We start from the raw sequence: 16,928 nt of genomic DNA, 5'->3' as shown, positions 1-16,928 counted from the left end.
ATTATCATTTATTTCTATATATATATATATATATATAAGTAATATTTTAACAAAATTGTTGGAAATTCGGTTGGTTTTGGTTGGATCCTTCAAGTTAGATTTAGCATGGCTTTCATGCGTTTTTTTTTTTTTTTTCTTTATATATATTTTTTTTAAAGTTTCCATGGGATTGATTATTAAAATTTATTGATGATTTCAGTTCAAACAAAGTGGACTAGAATTGTTGTCATATGATTTCCCAGTTATTATTATTATTATAATATTATTATTATTATTATTATTTTAAGTCAATTATTGACTTTAAAGTCCAGGATTATTGAATTATTTTTTGAGAGAACAAAACAAACGGTCCTGTTATAGTCAATGTGGGGTCATCCTTTACTAACCTGTTTTCCCTTTTATGTTTCTTGAACATGATCTAAAAGTTGTTTCCATGTAGCCCAAAAATTAAGCAAAACAAGATCCAAACAATAATAATAATAATAATAATAATTCAGTTTCAATACTTGTCTGTTTTAAAAAACAAAAACATACTTATTTCAAAATTATTAACAATTTAAATCTTACAAAAAAAACACTTCACCTTTATATTACATCAAAACTTTTTATTTTTTATTTTTTAAGAATATAAATTTCCTCTCTAATGATTTAGAGGAATTTTTTTTCGACTCATTATCTAAAAGTGTCGTGTGTTTCTTGAATATATACATGTGAAAAGTACATATATATATTTTTATTAATATTATTAAAAACACGTCTCTAATGATAATTTTAGAGACGGATTAAAAAACATCCTTCCAATACAAATTAGAGAAAAAATTTATCCCGATTCATTGCATTACTCAAACCAAAATAGTCATAGGACAAGCTAAAACAAAATCACAAGCCAAGGAAAAAAACAAGTCAAGGGATGGCTAAGTGGAAGTCAACTATTTTGCATGTTTGGCCCCTTCCCTGCGCTTAGTGCGCTGGCAAGCATACAAAACACCCCATGACCACACCAGCCCTCTGCCAAATTCATAAAATCCAACAAAGCCATCATTTCATTTCAGGTCACCGTGGTTGAGAAATTGAGACCCCATGGCAAAGAGCTCAGAAAAAGAGAAAAGAGAGTCTCATAGCCAAGAAAATTAAGTGAAACAATATGAGAAAATAATGTATATGGTTGCATTTGATCCAACAATTTTATTTGTTTTTAGGAGAGATTAATGTGCATTTTCGACCTAATTCTTCCATAATCCAATCCAATTCGAAGAAAAACTCTTTGTTTCTTGCTTCGACTGCTTATGTCAATGTGACCACGGTAATAGTATATATATATATATATATATATAATCAAAATGTGAACAAATGGGCTTTTGCATCACTAATCAAGGGTCTAAAACTTTAAAGGCAATTGACCCTAATTTTAGTTTTTCTGGCCAAGATACCCTAAAATGATATCTTCCCACAACCCCTCGTGAATAAGCATGGGGCTGTCTAGACCTAACTGTCCCTAACAAAAAGGTTGCTTTCTTTAAGAAGTACCTTTCCTCAAGGGCCAAACTTAGCCACCAACTGAGCAATCAAAACAGTGCAATGCTCACACCTAAAAAAACAGGAGATGTCTCGTAACATCCTAGTTTTATATTAGACCGACGAGTAGCTCATATATAGTGAATAGTTTATAAAGATATTTATGAGTGTTATATTTCACGTGACTCCAAATTATTAACTAGCTATTTTAGAGTGATATTACAGATACGACAAACGCTTTCTTTTAATCATTATAAATAGTATCAGAACAAAGATACAATGTGGTACTGAAGTACTGCACGATGTGACCTTAATAAAAACCGAGCATTGTTAGTGTTTTTATGAAAGCTCCAAATTAACCAAGTTCTTTTAGAGTGATAGTGCATATGTGATTGACGTTTTTTCTTTGATCTATGACGGTCAGTTTGTGGTGCAAAGGTTTGTTAGGCCGGGGTCGGCCTATCATATGTTATATATGTTGTAGGGGCTGTCAAGTGCTTGTAATTGATAAGCACATCATCCCACTTGGAGATATAAAAAGTTTAGGACCACTATGACAAAAAAAGGGGGCCAGAATTCTGACTTGTGGCTAAGCCACTTTTGTATAAAGTGCACCAGCATGGTGTTGGTCTCAATCAACAAGGGTGGAAAGACAACTGCCCTTGTTAAGGACATCATGGTTTTATCTTTTGCACGCCCAATTACCTAATTTTTGGTTATTATATGTAGTTTTACTATTTATATTAAGAGAAATGCTAAAAATTACACTAGTTACTACTTCCGTTTTATTGGCGCATATAATAGCGTTCATTAGTCTTTGATTATTTTTTTATTTTTTATTTAAAAAAAAAACATGAACTTATAAAAATTGCTATGAAAATATAATTTTTTGCATTACTCTTATACTAAAGTTCTTGAAGTTTTGTATTCGAATCTGAAATATCTGCCTTTGCAAACCATTTTTTTTTTTAAAAAAAAAAAAAAAAAAAAAACCCTATGGTCAAGATGCAGCAAGTCAGAAAGTAACGTAGTTTTGATTATTAATTTTTCCTGAATGGCACATGCAAAAACCCTTGATTTTTCTTTTTCTAAAAAGAATATGCATACCATTTTAATTTTGAAATGTAAATATATATCATATTTTTTTCCCCAAATTTGACAAATACCTATGCTTAGACGGGTGTAGAATTGAACACTTTATTTAAAAGTTAATTTTTATTATCATTTTTGTGAATCAATTAACTCATTGAGTGTTGGCTCACGCTTAGTAGAAGAAAAATGAAAAAAAAAAAAAAAAAAATTGGGTATATTTTATTAAAGTAATAATTAAGTGATTAAATTTATCTTTTCCTATCAGCTTAAGTTTTTGGGATAACTGGTAGTTTAACAGGGTATCAAAGTCAAAGGTCTTAAGATTGAACCTTGACTCTGTCAATTTACCTCATTTAAATTAAATATTTCACTTAAATAATTAAATTTACATTTATCTATCCGTGCTTGTTTATTTTTATAGACTTTTTAAAGATGGGTGGCATCCTTATATTATTATGGTGTCAGTGAAAAAGCCTCATTTGAACTTAAAAAAAAAAAAAAAAATCAATCAATCTCTATGATAAAAAGCAAGATAAAATAAAATAAAATAAAACATGAAATTAAGAAGAAAAAAAGGGGACCGAAATAATCCAAACTGGTTTTTTAATTTAATTTTAATTTTTAATTCGATCGGACTGTGACTATTTTGACTCCACCTTCGGGCGCTTGTTAATTTTACTTCAACTGTAACTTCTATATTTATCCAAAGTGAAAGTTCCAACTGGCAACTCCTCCCTCCTCCCTGGTTGTTGACAACATGGAATTTTACCAATAAAACGCAAGAATCATAGAACTTCCATCCAACAAACTATTTTCCTACAAATTCTCTCCGCATCCAAACACCGAAAGAAAAGAAAAAAAGAAAAAGAAAAAACTTTCCGGAGAAAAAGGAAGTGTCAAAACGGAAAATTCAGGTGGCAATTATGGGCATTATTCTACACACCTCCACTTTTCCAATTTTCTTTATTCTACTAATCCTCACTACTTCTCTTTGTCTTCTCAGCCATTAGAGTTCAGCAATTTTTTACTTTTATAATTCCTCTACCCCCCTCTCTCTCTCTCTCTCTCTGGCTTTCTCTCTCTTCTGCAACTGAGAGAATCAATCAGATCATAGTTTCCTAGATTTTCCCACTCTTTCCCGCACTTTCTCGCCCCGATTTTCTCTCTCAGACAAACAGGTACCTCGAGGTCGGCGACCTCTCAATCAACAGAATCCATTGGAGCTTTCCGCTTCCGTTTTTCGATCGGTTCTCTTCCACAACCAAAACGCTTCTCTTCTAGTATATTTACACTTCGCAGCTGTCACTGCACGAACCGTACTCAATTGGAAGCTCCGGTACGGTACGGTCAGTGCAGCTGGTTACGGAACCGTGACTGAAGGAATTGGAGCAGAACTGAGTGTGTGTGTGAATGCTTGATTCGAGGCTCGCTTGCGGTTTAGGGCTGAGTGAATGTGTGAATTGGAGAGCGAAGTTGCGGTTGGATGAAACTGGTGAATGGAAGGGTTTGGTTTTGAGAATGGTTGAGTCAAAGACTTGTGGTAGTGATTAGGTATTTTTTCGGTTTTCGCTGAGATGTCGCGGACGGATAGGATGGCTTCGGATCTTAGCAGGACTGGCCCCGTCGAAAGAGACATCGAGCAGGTATTTGTTTTTCCTTCGTTTCTTGGATGTTTTAGTTCATTTGTGTCGTTCAATGATTTACATTCAAGAATTGGTTGGTATTTAGCTTATAGTGGCATAGAAAGCACTGTGAAATTCTATTGGTTTTCTTGTGCTAACTGTTAATTTGTTGGTTCGTTCTATGTAATGCTATTTAGGCTGCCTGTGATCAAGTGGGGTTCCAGTTGTGGTAGTGGAATGATTTGTACGGTTGGTTGCCACAGATGGATTCTTTTTAGGGGTGGGTTTTAATTAAGTTGTTTGAATAGACTGAATGTACTTGCTCCCAATTAATTTTCAAGTTGTTTGAATGAACTGAGAGATGACTGTCTTTTTCAGTAGGTTGACTTTCTACCTTGAATAACTGGTAAACAAACTTCTTTTTCACCATTGGCTAGCTAAGCAGGATGTTGTTTGCTCGTTGTGATATAGATTTGAGATAGGGGAGAAGTAAGGAGGGTTCTTTTTTTTTTTTTTTTTTTTTTTAAATAAAATAAAAATAAATTTGGATCCCTTTGAGGACTAATGGGCTTATGAGCTACATGTCGGGAGGTTGCCCTCTCAGAATCCTTAAACTCTACATTCCTTCTGGGATTTGATTTCAGGTCTCGTAGGCTATACCAAAAGAATTCACTAACTAAGCTAGTACCCGCGAGGACCAAAAGACTTCACTAAGCTAGTGTCCACAAGGAGATAGAAACTGACTGCTCTTAGTTTAGGACTAATAAATTTTTGGAAATGTACTCTGAAATCACGTTTTAATTAACCTTACTTTGGACAAATATATGTTAAACATTCAGTGCAGTGCAACCAAGTCAATGTTGTAGACCAAAGGAATTTATGAATATAGTATTTTTGCACAAAGAGTTAGCCTTAGACCTTTATCTTTTCTTTCAGTTGGTTAAGGGCTGTTTAAGAAGTCAGTATAAGATAAGGTCCCACGGTAGTTTCACGTGTTATATCTAAATTACATCATGTTATATGGCTAGACCAGAGTGTTGGTGAATTTGAAACCATAGGATCGCAATGGAGACAAATTTATGACATGAGGTTAAATTTGTGCTAGCAAAGAGGATTGTCCCTTTAAAATTTTCTTGGCTGGAAGAGAGAAGTTATTCTGAATTCTACGTGAGAACTGTGTGTGAAAGGGATCCAATTTTTTGCATGATGAAGTTGCATTCTTGGATTTTCCGTGGAGGATGATCTTCTCGTGGAGAATGATCCAAGCCACGCAGGATAGGTAGGAAAAGCAACTGCCCCTTGGATTTTCACACTGCTTCATTTTCGAATATACTATAGTCTTTTATGAACCAATCCAGAAATAGGGGAAGGTTTTCATGAAAGATTATCTTTTGACTTACAAGTTGTGGATTACTTGTATTTAGATTTAGCATTGAAAGTAGGAAAGTTACTGCATTATCCATCAGAAAGTTGATGGCTGAACCAGATAATGCTTAGTAAGATATAAATATATGCATTCACATTATACTTATGGGTTACGGCTTATAATTGTTGTTTAACAAGTTAATATTTATAACCCAAGAGGTAGCTCAATAGGCTGAGGACCATGCCTCATAAAGCGGAGGGTACTAGTTTGAATCTCTCCCTCCCCCTTCCCTTTGGGCCAATTACTTATGAAAAAAAAGTAGATATTAATAATCTTGTATAGAATCCCTACAATGTTCAGGAGTTTGACTTCTCACAGTTGATCAATAAATAGGATATATCATCTTTATAAATGATAAAATTTGCTAGGTAAAACAAGATATGTATATGAGGATTCTGATCAAGTTCTATTAGGATCCTCTCTAGACATATGTATGTGGTAAGAAATGATCAAGTTCACTGTAAACAAACCAAAAGAAAAAAGTTCTATGAGGATCCTCTCTAGACTTATGGACAATTATGTAGGAGGTCAACTAGGTAATCCATATCCATATGCAAGGATGCTTTTTTTCAATTTTTTATTCTTATTTTTATTTTTATTTTTATAGTCTAGTCTGTTCACTTAGATGCTAAGTGTAAGTAGTGTGCCGGTGCTACCTCACTGATCAAGAAGGGGTAACAGAGCTGGATGGGCTCTCTTCAAAAGGGACAACTGTGCCAGAACTCATTTCAGATTTGTCTATGGGTGTTACTAGGCATTAGATCTGTTACTTTCATGCAGTTGGTTTTACCTGAAAATCTCTGCAACTTCTTTATATTCTTCTGAACCAGTTGAATATGTTCTTAATTTGTTTTATCGTTGGTTGATACTTAGCCAGTGTTATATTTACCTGCTTGCAAATGTGCTGAATATGCTTAAATTAGGTTCCTGGGTGATATTTATGACAGGCAATTACTGCTCTAAAGAAAGGGGCATACTTGCTCAAGTATGGAAGAAGAGGGAAGCCCAAGTTTTGTCCATTCCGGCTTTCCAATGTAAGCTTGACTGTGTTTTCCCAGTCATGTGAATGCAATCTTCTGCATGTGCGTGTGCGCACACGTTCTTTGGTTATATTTTATATTGGCTAGTATTCTTGTGCATTCCCACCCCTTTTCCCTGGATTTATTGTACTTATTTTAATCAAACAATTAGGTCATTGGAATTCACCTTGTGTGTCTACTGAATATTATCAAACTTCTAGGCATACGGTTTTCTATTTGCTTTAAAATATTTGTTCGAAATTTTTTCGCAAGTACTTCCAATATGTTCTATCAAAGGATTTTTGCTCCTTAGTAGTCTGACTTGGTATAATTTGAAGTATCTTTCATGGAGTAATTTATCTTTCAGCATATCTATCAGCGATTTGAAGCCTGAGTTGACATCTCATTTGTGGTTCGATTACTATCAGATGATATACTTGACAATGACTGTTAACTAGGACAAAGTGGTGCAAAAACTTGCGAACAGGAATGACCCACACGATCAAAATTATTGGAGACAGATTCTTAAGGCACTTTTTTTTAGTTGTATTTGTGATGTTAGGTTTCCAATAGCAGCCATACTGCCAAGTGCCAACAAGTTTGAAAAATTGAAATATGAGGGAATAAATTTGTGAAAACACAAATGTAGAGTAAAAGATTGAAAACTAAATTTCAATATGGCTTTGATACCATTTTCAGGGAAATGATGATTGGGTTGCATTAAGATATACCTTAATCACGATAACTGGTGCACCGGATAGATAAAGAAATAGGATTTATATATTTTGAAGTTTTCACCAAATACATTCTGACCTTACTTGAATGCTATCAAGTCCAGTCAAGTGTTTATCAATTAAAACTGTGTATCATTTACCTGGAACCAATTCATTAGATTCTTATAACTTTAACTAGTATTAACATGTGCACGCGCACACATACATATATATACACATATTTCAAATGCGGAAGGCATATATGCACATTATTGATTTTTTTTTTAATCTATAAAACGGTAGTTTCTGTTTCAATGCATTTAATGTCCAAATGAAATTTTTGCTAGCAAAAGTTGTGTTTGATTTTCTTATTGCTTTCAGGATGAGTCTGTTCTAATATGGTTCTCCGGGAGAGAGGAGAAGCACCTTAAACTAAGCCATGTGTCTAGAATTATTTCTGGACAACGCACTGTAAGTGTCTTTGTTGTGAAGATAATATCATGTATATGGCTATGCTGCCATGGTGTTAGGAGATTGTAATTGCATGTCTTCAATGTGATGACTATGACGTAAAAGATAGATGTGCTTTTATCTAATATTCAAACTCCTCTTTGTCCCTTCTCTGGCACTAGAAAATTACTTGTTTAATTGAGGCAACTCATATTCTTTATTGTTTAACCAATATCCTATAATTTAGTTGATCTACATATTTAAAGTGCAAATTATCGTCACTGCTATCCTGGACTTACATGAGCAGAACTTGGAATTGACTATATCCAACTTAACATCCACTGCCTATTTATAAATCTCATCATAATTTAACATCCAACCCCTATTTTCAATTGGCATTCACTTTATTCAGTATTCTTGGCTGAACTGTCCATCATTTACTCACTCTCTATAAGGCACTGAAAGGCTTCTTTGCTTGGATCTTGAATCTGTAAATTAATAGTAGTTTGTGTTGACTCTGTCAGCTTATGGCTATGGATAAGGCTGTCTCTTACTAAGACATGCAGCTAACATGTTTTGCTGTGTCTGGATGCTAAATTTGTTTATAACCACAAGTTGTAACATAGGTCATCTTTTTTCCCCCTTCCTTTTTAAATTTTATTGATCTAAGTGATATTGGTGCTTTCTTATAAGCAATATGTCATTGATTTGTTTGTGTGTCTGCACATGTGTGCCAGTTTGTACTGTATTCTGTTCTCTGAATTTATGTCTTGCCTTTTGACCATCTGTGGTGGCTTTGTACTTGGTCATTCAAGTTTTTCAGGTCTGTACTAATTAAACATTTCCTATTTTTTTTTTGCAGCCAATCTTTCAAAGGTATCCAAGGCCTGAGAAGGAGTATCAGTCATTTTCTCTCATATATAATGAAAGATCACTGGATTTGGTAAGAATTTTACCGCCCTCCATTATTATTATTATTGGTGGTAACTTGTTGCTGTGGATCTCTAACATAGCTTCTCTCTCTTAGCCATATCGGTCTGGCTTTAAGATTGTGACTGTTTAAGTGTTTTGTGATCTGTTCTTCTGAGCAGATTTGCAAGGATAAAGATGAAGCTGAGGTATGGTTTAGTGGTTTAAAAGCATTAATTTCACGTAGTCATCACCGTAAATGGAGAACGGAATCAAGGAGTGATGGAATTCCTTCTGAAGCAAATAGTCCTAGAACATACACACGAAGAAGTTCTCCTTTGAATTCTCCATTTGGTAGTAATGAGAGCATGCAGAAGGTATGGTTATCTTGTTTCATACTCTCTTCCTGTTTTGAGTTGAAGATGTAAATTACAAGAATCTTCTTGTGCTTAATTCAGGATGGCGGAGATCCCCTTCGTCTTCATAGTCCATATGAAAGTCCCCCCAAGAACGCTCTGGATAAAGCATTATCAGATGTGATATTGTATGCTGTACCTCCCAAGGGTTTCTTCCCTTCAGACTCTGCTAGTGGTTCAGTCCATTCTTTGTCATCGGGAGGTTCAGATAGTGTACATGGCCACATGAAGACAATGGCGATGGATGCTTTTAGAGTTAGTCTATCGAGTGCTGTTAGCTCATCAAGCCAAGGTTCTGGTCATGATGATGGCGATGCCCTGGGGGATGTTTTCATTTGGGGGGAGGGCATAGGGGATGGTGTTCTGGGTGGTGGAACCCATAGAATCGGGAGTGGTTTTGGTGTCAAAATGGACTCTTTGTTGCCTAAAGCCTTAGAATCTGCAGTAGTACTTGATGTCCAGAACATTGCCTGTGGTGGACGACATGCTGCCTTAGTAACCAAGCAGGGAGAGATTTTCTCCTGGGGGGAGGAATCTGGAGGCCGGCTTGGGCATGGAGTAGACTCTGATGTTTTGCATCCAAAGCTAATTGATGCCCTAAGTAATACGAACATTGAGCTTGTAGCTTGTGGTGAGTACCACACATGTGCTGTAACACTTTCTGGTGATTTGTATACGTGGGGCGATGGAACTTATAATTTTGGTCTTCTTGGGCACGGAAACGAAGTGAGCCACTGGGTCCCAAAAAGAGTAAATGGGCCCTTGGAGGGCATACATGTCTCATCTATCTCTTGTGGACCCTGGCACACTGCTGTTGTAACCTCTTCTGGACAATTGTTTACTTTTGGTGATGGAACATTTGGTGTTTTGGGCCATGGAGATCGGAAAAGTGTTTCAATACCAAGGGAAGTAGAATCCCTTAAGGGGCTCCGCACTGTCCGAGCAGCTTGTGGTGTTTGGCATACTGCTGCAGTTGTAGAAGTCATGGCTGGGAATTCAAGTTCCAGCAACTGCTCTTCTGGAAAGCTGTTTACTTGGGGAGATGGGGATAAAGGTCGACTTGGACATGGTGATAAGGAAGCAAAACTTGTGCCTACCTGTGTCGCTGCTCTTGTTGATCCTAACTTTTGTCAAGTTGCCTGCGGACATAGTCTGACTGTTGCTCTTACAACCTCAGGCCATGTCTATACAATGGGCAGTCCTGTTTATGGCCAGTTGGGGAATCTCCAAGCTGATGGAAAACTCCCTGCTCGTGTTGAAGGAAAGCTATCCAAGAATTTTGTGGAGGAGATAGCTTGTGGTGCTTATCATGTTGCAGTTTTAACTTCAAAAACTGAAGTCTATACTTGGGGTAAGGGAGCAAATGGTCGTTTGGGTCATGGGGATACAGATGATAAAAATTCCCCAACGTTTGTAGAGGCTCTCAGAGATAAGCAAGTGAAAAGTATTGCTTGTGGTACTAATTTTACAGCAGCTATTTGCCTTCATAAGTGGGTCTCAGGTGTTGACCAGTCTATGTGCTCTGGCTGCCGCCTGCCATTTAATTTCAAAAGAAAACGACACAATTGTTACAATTGTGGACTTGTTTTTTGCCATTCATGCAGCAGTAAGAAGTCTCTTAAGGCTTCTATGGCACCAAATCCCAACAAACCCTATCGTGTCTGTGATAATTGTTTTAATAAACTGAGGAAAGCTATTGAAAGTGATGGTTCATCTCACTCTTCTGTGAGCAGAAGAGGAAGTATCAATCAAGGGTCACTTGAGTTCATCGAAAAAGATGAGAAGTTGGATTCCAGATCCCGTGCACAACTTGCTAGATTTTCTTCAATGGAATCCTTGAAGCAAGTGGAAAGCCGATCTTCTAAGAAAAACAAGAAACTAGAATTTAACAGCAGTCGAGTCTCACCTATTCCAAATGGAGGTTCCCAGTGGGGAGCACATAGTATCGCTAAATCTTTTAATCCGGTGTTTGGGTCATCCAAAAAGTTTTTCTCAGCTTCTGTTCCTGGATCAAGAATTGTTTCTCGAGCAACATCTCCAATATCAAGGCGGCCCAGCCCACCTCGTTCAACGACACCTACACCTACTCTGGGAGGGCTTACCTCACCAAAGATCGTTGTGGATGACACTAAAAGGACAAATGATAGCCTTAGCCAGGAAGTTATTAAATTAAGAGCGCAGGTATGCAGCTCTCCCTGCTTTTCAATCACTTGTGTTAATTCACTCTTTTAGTTGTAGTATCTCCCTCCTTTTACCTGTGGACTTTTGATGTAGTGGGGATTGGTGGACTGGCAGTTGGAAAATTAACGAAAGTCTTCCATCAAGTTTCAACAAAATATGTTTCCATCTTTGCATTGAAACTTGAAAGTATAGAATGATTGTGAAATTAGGCACCGACGTTGTCAATTTGAATTATATATTCTATCGCTATGATCTGTGGTTCAGAGTGTGGAAATGTAGGCAAGCATGTATTTTATATATATTTTCTATTTTAGTGCCTAAAGCTTACAAACTGAAATGCAAACGAGATGTAGAAAATTATTGTTTTGAGGTCAACTGTACAATAATTGGTTTGAACTGCCTGGTCAACTTGCATCATTGTGTAACGAATCGCATCTTTAAATAGGATCTTCCTCCCCAACCCACAACTGTTGTGCTTAAGTATGGATTGTATGGTCAGAGAATACATAATGTTTGGGGTGGGGTTGTGTTGGGTCAGGTCAGGTCAAGATTTTGTTATACAAATCTGTTTATGGTCATACCTGACCAACCCAAGTATTGACAGGTCTTTGTCAGGTCCTTTTTTTTCCTCCCGAGGAAAAGGGTAGGAGGGGGGCAGTAGCACCCCCTAGTTGTGGCCCACGGAAGCGCCCCTAATCCCATAGAATTAGTACTGCCCACCCCAACAAGAGTGTAATGGGTACTTTTTGAAATTGAAACAATTGAAATTGTACAAATTGAAACAATAGGGTACTTTTTGAAATTGTAATGAAGTGACCATTTGCATCATGATTTTATCCTTTTATTTAGGTATAAATATTGTAGTTGGAAGTCCAGCTTACAATAACTTAAATTCCATTTTCAATGACCTAACAAGTTATGCGTGCTCAGTTCTATGTTATTCCAGTATTCCTGACGAATCTTTATCTTGTAGGTGGAAAATCTCACTCGCAAAGCCCAACTTCAAGAAGTTGAGCTAGAAAGAACAACCAAACAGCTAAAGGAAGCAATAGCTATTGCAGAAGAGGAAACTACAAAATGCAAAGCGGCAAAGGAAGTCATCAAGTCGCTTACTGCACAAGTAAGATGGTTTTTATTTTTTATTTTTTTGTGCATTAGTACGATAATATTTGGGGTTTAGTTGGATTACCATGTCCATTGAGTCCATTTGATATAAGTCTTGTTTCAGTTTGAACCTAAAGAGATTCCTTTGAAAATGGAAAAAAAAGATGAAATTATTTGCAATATGTCCTATTTTCTATTCCAATGTCTTCTCATAACTGGCAACAATGCTATTTTTGCTTTGCAGTCAACTCATTAAAGTGTTTTTTGCGCCTTCACATGCCACAGGAAGAAATTGACTTTTGTTGTTTCCATGGGAGGCGTAACATCCCTTATCATTGCATGTGATTATTCTAATTTATCTGCATCTATTGAACAAAAAAATTTATAATAACATTCAAGCAAGCATCTATAGTATACGGTTGTTAAACAAAAAAGTTGTATAACTATCTATAGTTATATGGTTGTTAGTTCAAGTGTTATATTTCAAGAAAATTAATGACTGGAGCATTTAGAGGACTAAGCCAGGACAGATTGGATACAATGTGTTTGTTACTCCAAATTGTGTTGGACCATAAACTTGTCCAAAACACTTGTCCAAAACATGCTTTTGTTCAACTATGTTGTTTTTGGGGAAGTGGCTTTGGTGCTTTGTGCATGAGAGAGAGAGAGAGAGAGAGAGAGACCTTATGGAGAACCGTAGTGGAATCTAAGTGCGGTAGTGCGTGGGGTGGGTAGTGTTTTAATGAGATTCATGGGTCATATGAGGCGGGGTAATGAAAAAAATATCAAGAGGGGTTAGGGGGAGCTTTCTGGCCATATCATGTTTGAGGTAGGTGATGGGTCCAAAATTAGATTTTGGTATGACTTCTGGTGTGGAATTAGGTTCTTGAGGAATATTTTCCGATTTTGTATAGTATTTCGCAAAAGATGTTGTAGCAAATTACTTGGAGCTATCTAGTGGTTCTAATAAGTGGAATATAAGCTTTATTAGAGCGGCTCAATATTGAGAAGTGGATGTCTGTACTTCGTTTTTGAATTTATTGTATTCTCTAAGATTGAGACGGGGAGGTGAAGGCAAGTTACACGAAGTCCCTTCCAAAAGAGGGATGTTTGATGTTAGATGTTTCTATAACGTCCTTGAAACTTTTGAGAGCGCCCCTTTCCCTTGGAAGAGTGTTTGGCGGCATAATGTTCCCTTGAGAGTGACATTTTTTGCTCGGATGGCTGCCTTAGGAAAAATCTTAACCATGGATAACCTAAAGAAATAAAGTGTTATTGTGGTTGATTGGTGTTGTATGTGTAAAAAGAGCGGAGAGACTATGGATCATATTCTTCTCCATTACAAGATTGCTAATGCTTTGTGAAGTGCTATCTTTAGTCGTCTTGGCCATCTTGGGTTAGCTTGGGTTTATGCCTAGAAGTGTATTAAACCTTCTCGCTTGGTGGAGAGGGTTGGGAGGTAACCCTTGGTGTGTAGCTCTGTGGAAGTTGGTTCTAGCCTGCCTTTTTTGGTGTCTTTGGAAGGAGGAAAGAAATGATAGATGTTTTGAAGATCACAAGAGGATAGTAGCGAAACTAAAGTCTTTCTTCTTCGAAACCCTTTTATCTCTGGACAGATGCCTTCGATTTTAATTTGCTTAGGTTTCATGATTTTCTCAACTTGTTTTTTCTTTCTAGTTATGTGTTTTTCTTGTATACTCTTTGTATACTTGGGTTGCGCCTTTCGCACTTTTAATAATATTTTGTTTACTTATCAAAAAAAGATAATGCCTTTCCTTAGTTCTAATGGGCTATATGGTGGTGCTTTTTTAACTCTCCCCATACGCGTTCAGTTTGGCAAAAGCTGTTTTCTGATGTGTAAACAGAATCTGTCAGCAATGTCTTTGCACTAGCCTGTAAACAATTTTTCTACTGCCTTTATTTTTTTATTAAGTTGTGATCTACCAGTGCCTTCATTCTCTATCTCTAGCACTTGATGTAAGCTCCATAGCGTGTTGACCTGTAAGTTGTCACACCATCCTGCTCAAGGTATTAAATCTTTTTTTTGGGTGTGAATGAGGTTAAAGTGATGGTTATTTCTGCCTGGTAACTTGTTTTTTCCGGGATATCAGTAGAGGCTTGAACTTTTAAAACCTTTAGTGTTTCCCGAATGTTCTGCAAAGGCTTTAAATGTTTCTACTGTTCTTTGTAACCAGAGATGGTAAATAGATGAGTTGGTTTATTTTGAACTCCTGTTCTCATCGGACACTGATGGAATCTTTATTATCCTTTACAAAGACTTTATATGATCTACTCTAAATGCCTTTGGCCAAAAGAAGAAAAATTTTAATGTGGCATGATGCTTTGTTTTAGTTACTAGTTAGTAATAATCTTCTGTAACCTTGCACCAAGAATTTTCTTAAGTTGCATCTAGAACTTGATTCCAGAAATTTGGGGAGACAACTGATATTAATCTTATGGATTACTCTTACTTGAGCTTTATATAGCTGGTGAAACATTTTTTGTTTTTCTTGTGCTGAATAGTTGAAGGACATGGCTGAAAGGCTGCCTGTGGGAGCTGCTCGGAACGTTAAATCACCTTCTCTTGCTTCCTTTGGCTCCAGTCCTGCTTTTAACGAAGTTTCTAATGCTTCTATTGACCGAATGAATGGTCAAGCAACATTCCAAGAACAAGACTCAAATGGATCAAACAGCCAGTTGCTTTCTAATGGATCAAGCAACAACAGTAACCGTAGTTCAGGTCACAACAAACCAACCCATTTGGATGCAACAGCTAGAAATGGAAGCAGAATGAAAGAAAGTGAATCTGAATATGTTGAGCAAGATGATCCTGGTGTATATATTACACTTACCAACCTACCAGGGGGTGTCAAGGATCTTAAGCGAGTTCGCTTCAGGTACGTTATCTTCAGCCCAGTTTTCTTTTCATTTAAAATAATTCGCAAAAAAAAGAGGAGGATGACCAAATGATGATCTTCCACCTGGATCAAGTTTAAACCCCTATTTTAATGATGAATGCAGTCGGAAGCGGTTTAGTGAGAAACAAGCAGAACAGTGGTGGGCGGAAAACCGGGCAAGAGTATATGAACAATATAATGTGCACATGATTGACAAGTCAAGTGTTGGCGTTGGGAGCGAGGACTTGGCTCATTGACATATGAAGATAATCATCTGTAAATGAAATGATATTTTCCACAAATACAGCTTGACTTACTGAGAGGTCATACTAATTGATTAGATTTGGCTTCCATCTGCTATAGAAAGTTTGAGGGAAGCAAAGGTTTGGTATAAGAAGAGAATTAGAGGGGTTTGATTGTGTTTTTGTATTTCCGCTCTATTTTTTCAACTTGATTTTAGTTTCCATTTTTTTCCCTATATGTGCCTTGTGTGGGGGTTGAGGGTGAGAAGTGTAAATTCTTAGTAGGTTGCTGGCTCTTGTGGCTGCCATGTAAATTCCATAAGCAAATGTATCTGCAGATTTTTTTCCCTCTACGGTTTATAAATTCATTCAGGTCATATTAAAGGCAGCTTTTTATCTGTTATGTACATTAAAGGCAAATACATCTTTTGATTCGTCTTTCACTCATTGCTAATTATGTAATCATCTATTTACCCAAAATGAATTTGATGTCTGGCACAGATACAGTCTGATGTTTTATATATTTACGGAGAGAGAGATAGAGCTGCCGCCGCAGGTCATGGGTCTTCATGACGATAATTCATTTATTTATTTATTTATATATGAAAATTCTTGGTGAGAGGACCCAGTGGAGCTTCAAAATCTTTTAGAGAGATAGGATATGTGTATATAACTTGTTGACTTCAATCCATCTTTTAGGGAAGAGCTTCATTTTCAAATAGGAGTAGAGAAGCCTGTTGGTCTCGGAGGAACGGAGAGACTCCGACACCCAAGTCAGGAGAATGTGTACATGAGGTGTTTTGCTTTGCTTAGTGATAGAATGTGTACACGAGGTGTTTTGCTTTGCTTAGTGATAGAATGTGTACATGAGGTCTCGCCCCCCTTGCCTTTTTATATAGATGAGAGCCTTCTACTTTTTGTTTTGAGAATGAGCCTTCTACTTGAGTCGTCTTCCAGGGAGGATAGATCTTCTGCTTGTTATTATACCTGAGGGAGTTGTGTCGGGGTCAGTTGAGTTAGTGGGTCGCTGGGCCATCGGGTACGTAGGTCGTTTTGGAGCTTGGCCCGTCGTGCTTTTTAGTAATCACAAACTGGTTGGGCTCTTTTGGAGGGAAAGGCTTTCTTCTTGGTGTAAATGGTGCTTGGGCCCTATAAGAATCCCCCAATTCCCTTGGGTGATTAGTGAATCCATTCATGGGGAATTTTGCGATGGGTGCTTTTGGGTTGATGGGTTAGCTTTTCTTGGGTCTATCGGAGACTGTTGATATCTGGGCCCACCGGGTCATATGCTTGCTAGGCTTTCTCTTGAGTGTCAGCCTTCTTTTTAAGTAGTCTCCAAATT

General features: G+C 36.9%; 1 protein-coding gene across 2 annotated transcripts; it reads left to right on the top strand.

The window, feature by feature from the left end:
* The first annotated feature begins 3,430 nt into the window (after nt 1-3,430).
* LOC132163343 (PH, RCC1 and FYVE domains-containing protein 1-like) lies at nt 3,431-15,974 on the top strand. Of its 2 annotated transcripts, XM_059573595.1 has the most exons (9): nt 3,431-4,250; nt 6,603-6,689; nt 7,769-7,858; nt 8,700-8,780; nt 8,929-9,123; nt 9,205-11,343; nt 12,317-12,463; nt 14,971-15,344; nt 15,469-15,974. In XM_059573595.1, exons 1-9 carry the CDS (start codon nt 4,182-4,184, stop codon nt 15,599-15,601), a joined length of 3,315 nt encoding a protein of 1,104 aa, XP_059429578.1. In that variant the 5' UTR covers nt 3,431-4,181; the 3' UTR covers nt 15,602-15,974. The 2 variants fall into 2 exon arrangements, with proteins under 2 accessions (XP_059429578.1, XP_059429579.1); XM_059573596.1 differs by lacking the exon at nt 7,769-7,858.
* Nucleotides 15,975-16,928: the final 954 nt, after the last annotated feature.

This window comes from Corylus avellana, chromosome ca10, assembly GCF_901000735.1.
Source record: "Corylus avellana chromosome ca10, CavTom2PMs-1.0".
In the NCBI taxonomy this organism is placed as follows: domain Eukaryota; kingdom Viridiplantae; phylum Streptophyta; class Magnoliopsida; order Fagales; family Betulaceae; genus Corylus; species Corylus avellana.
This window is presented reverse-complemented; position numbering and strand designations above follow the sequence as displayed.

What these genes read in the sequence shown, in the direction of transcription:
- LOC132163343 (XM_059573595.1), top strand. Translation starts at nt 4,182, where the DNA reads ATGTCGCGGACGGATAGGATGGCTTCGGATCTTAGCAGGACTGGCCCC. An exon ending in TTATTAAATTAAGAGCGCAG is followed by an intron (nt 11,344 to 12,316) that starts GTATGCAGCTCT and finishes TTTATCTTGTAG; the next exon opens with GTGGAAAATCTCACTCGCAA. An exon ending in TCAAGTCGCTTACTGCACAA is followed by an intron (nt 12,464 to 14,970) that starts GTAAGATGGTTT and finishes TGTGCTGAATAG; the next exon opens with TTGAAGGACATGGCTGAAAG.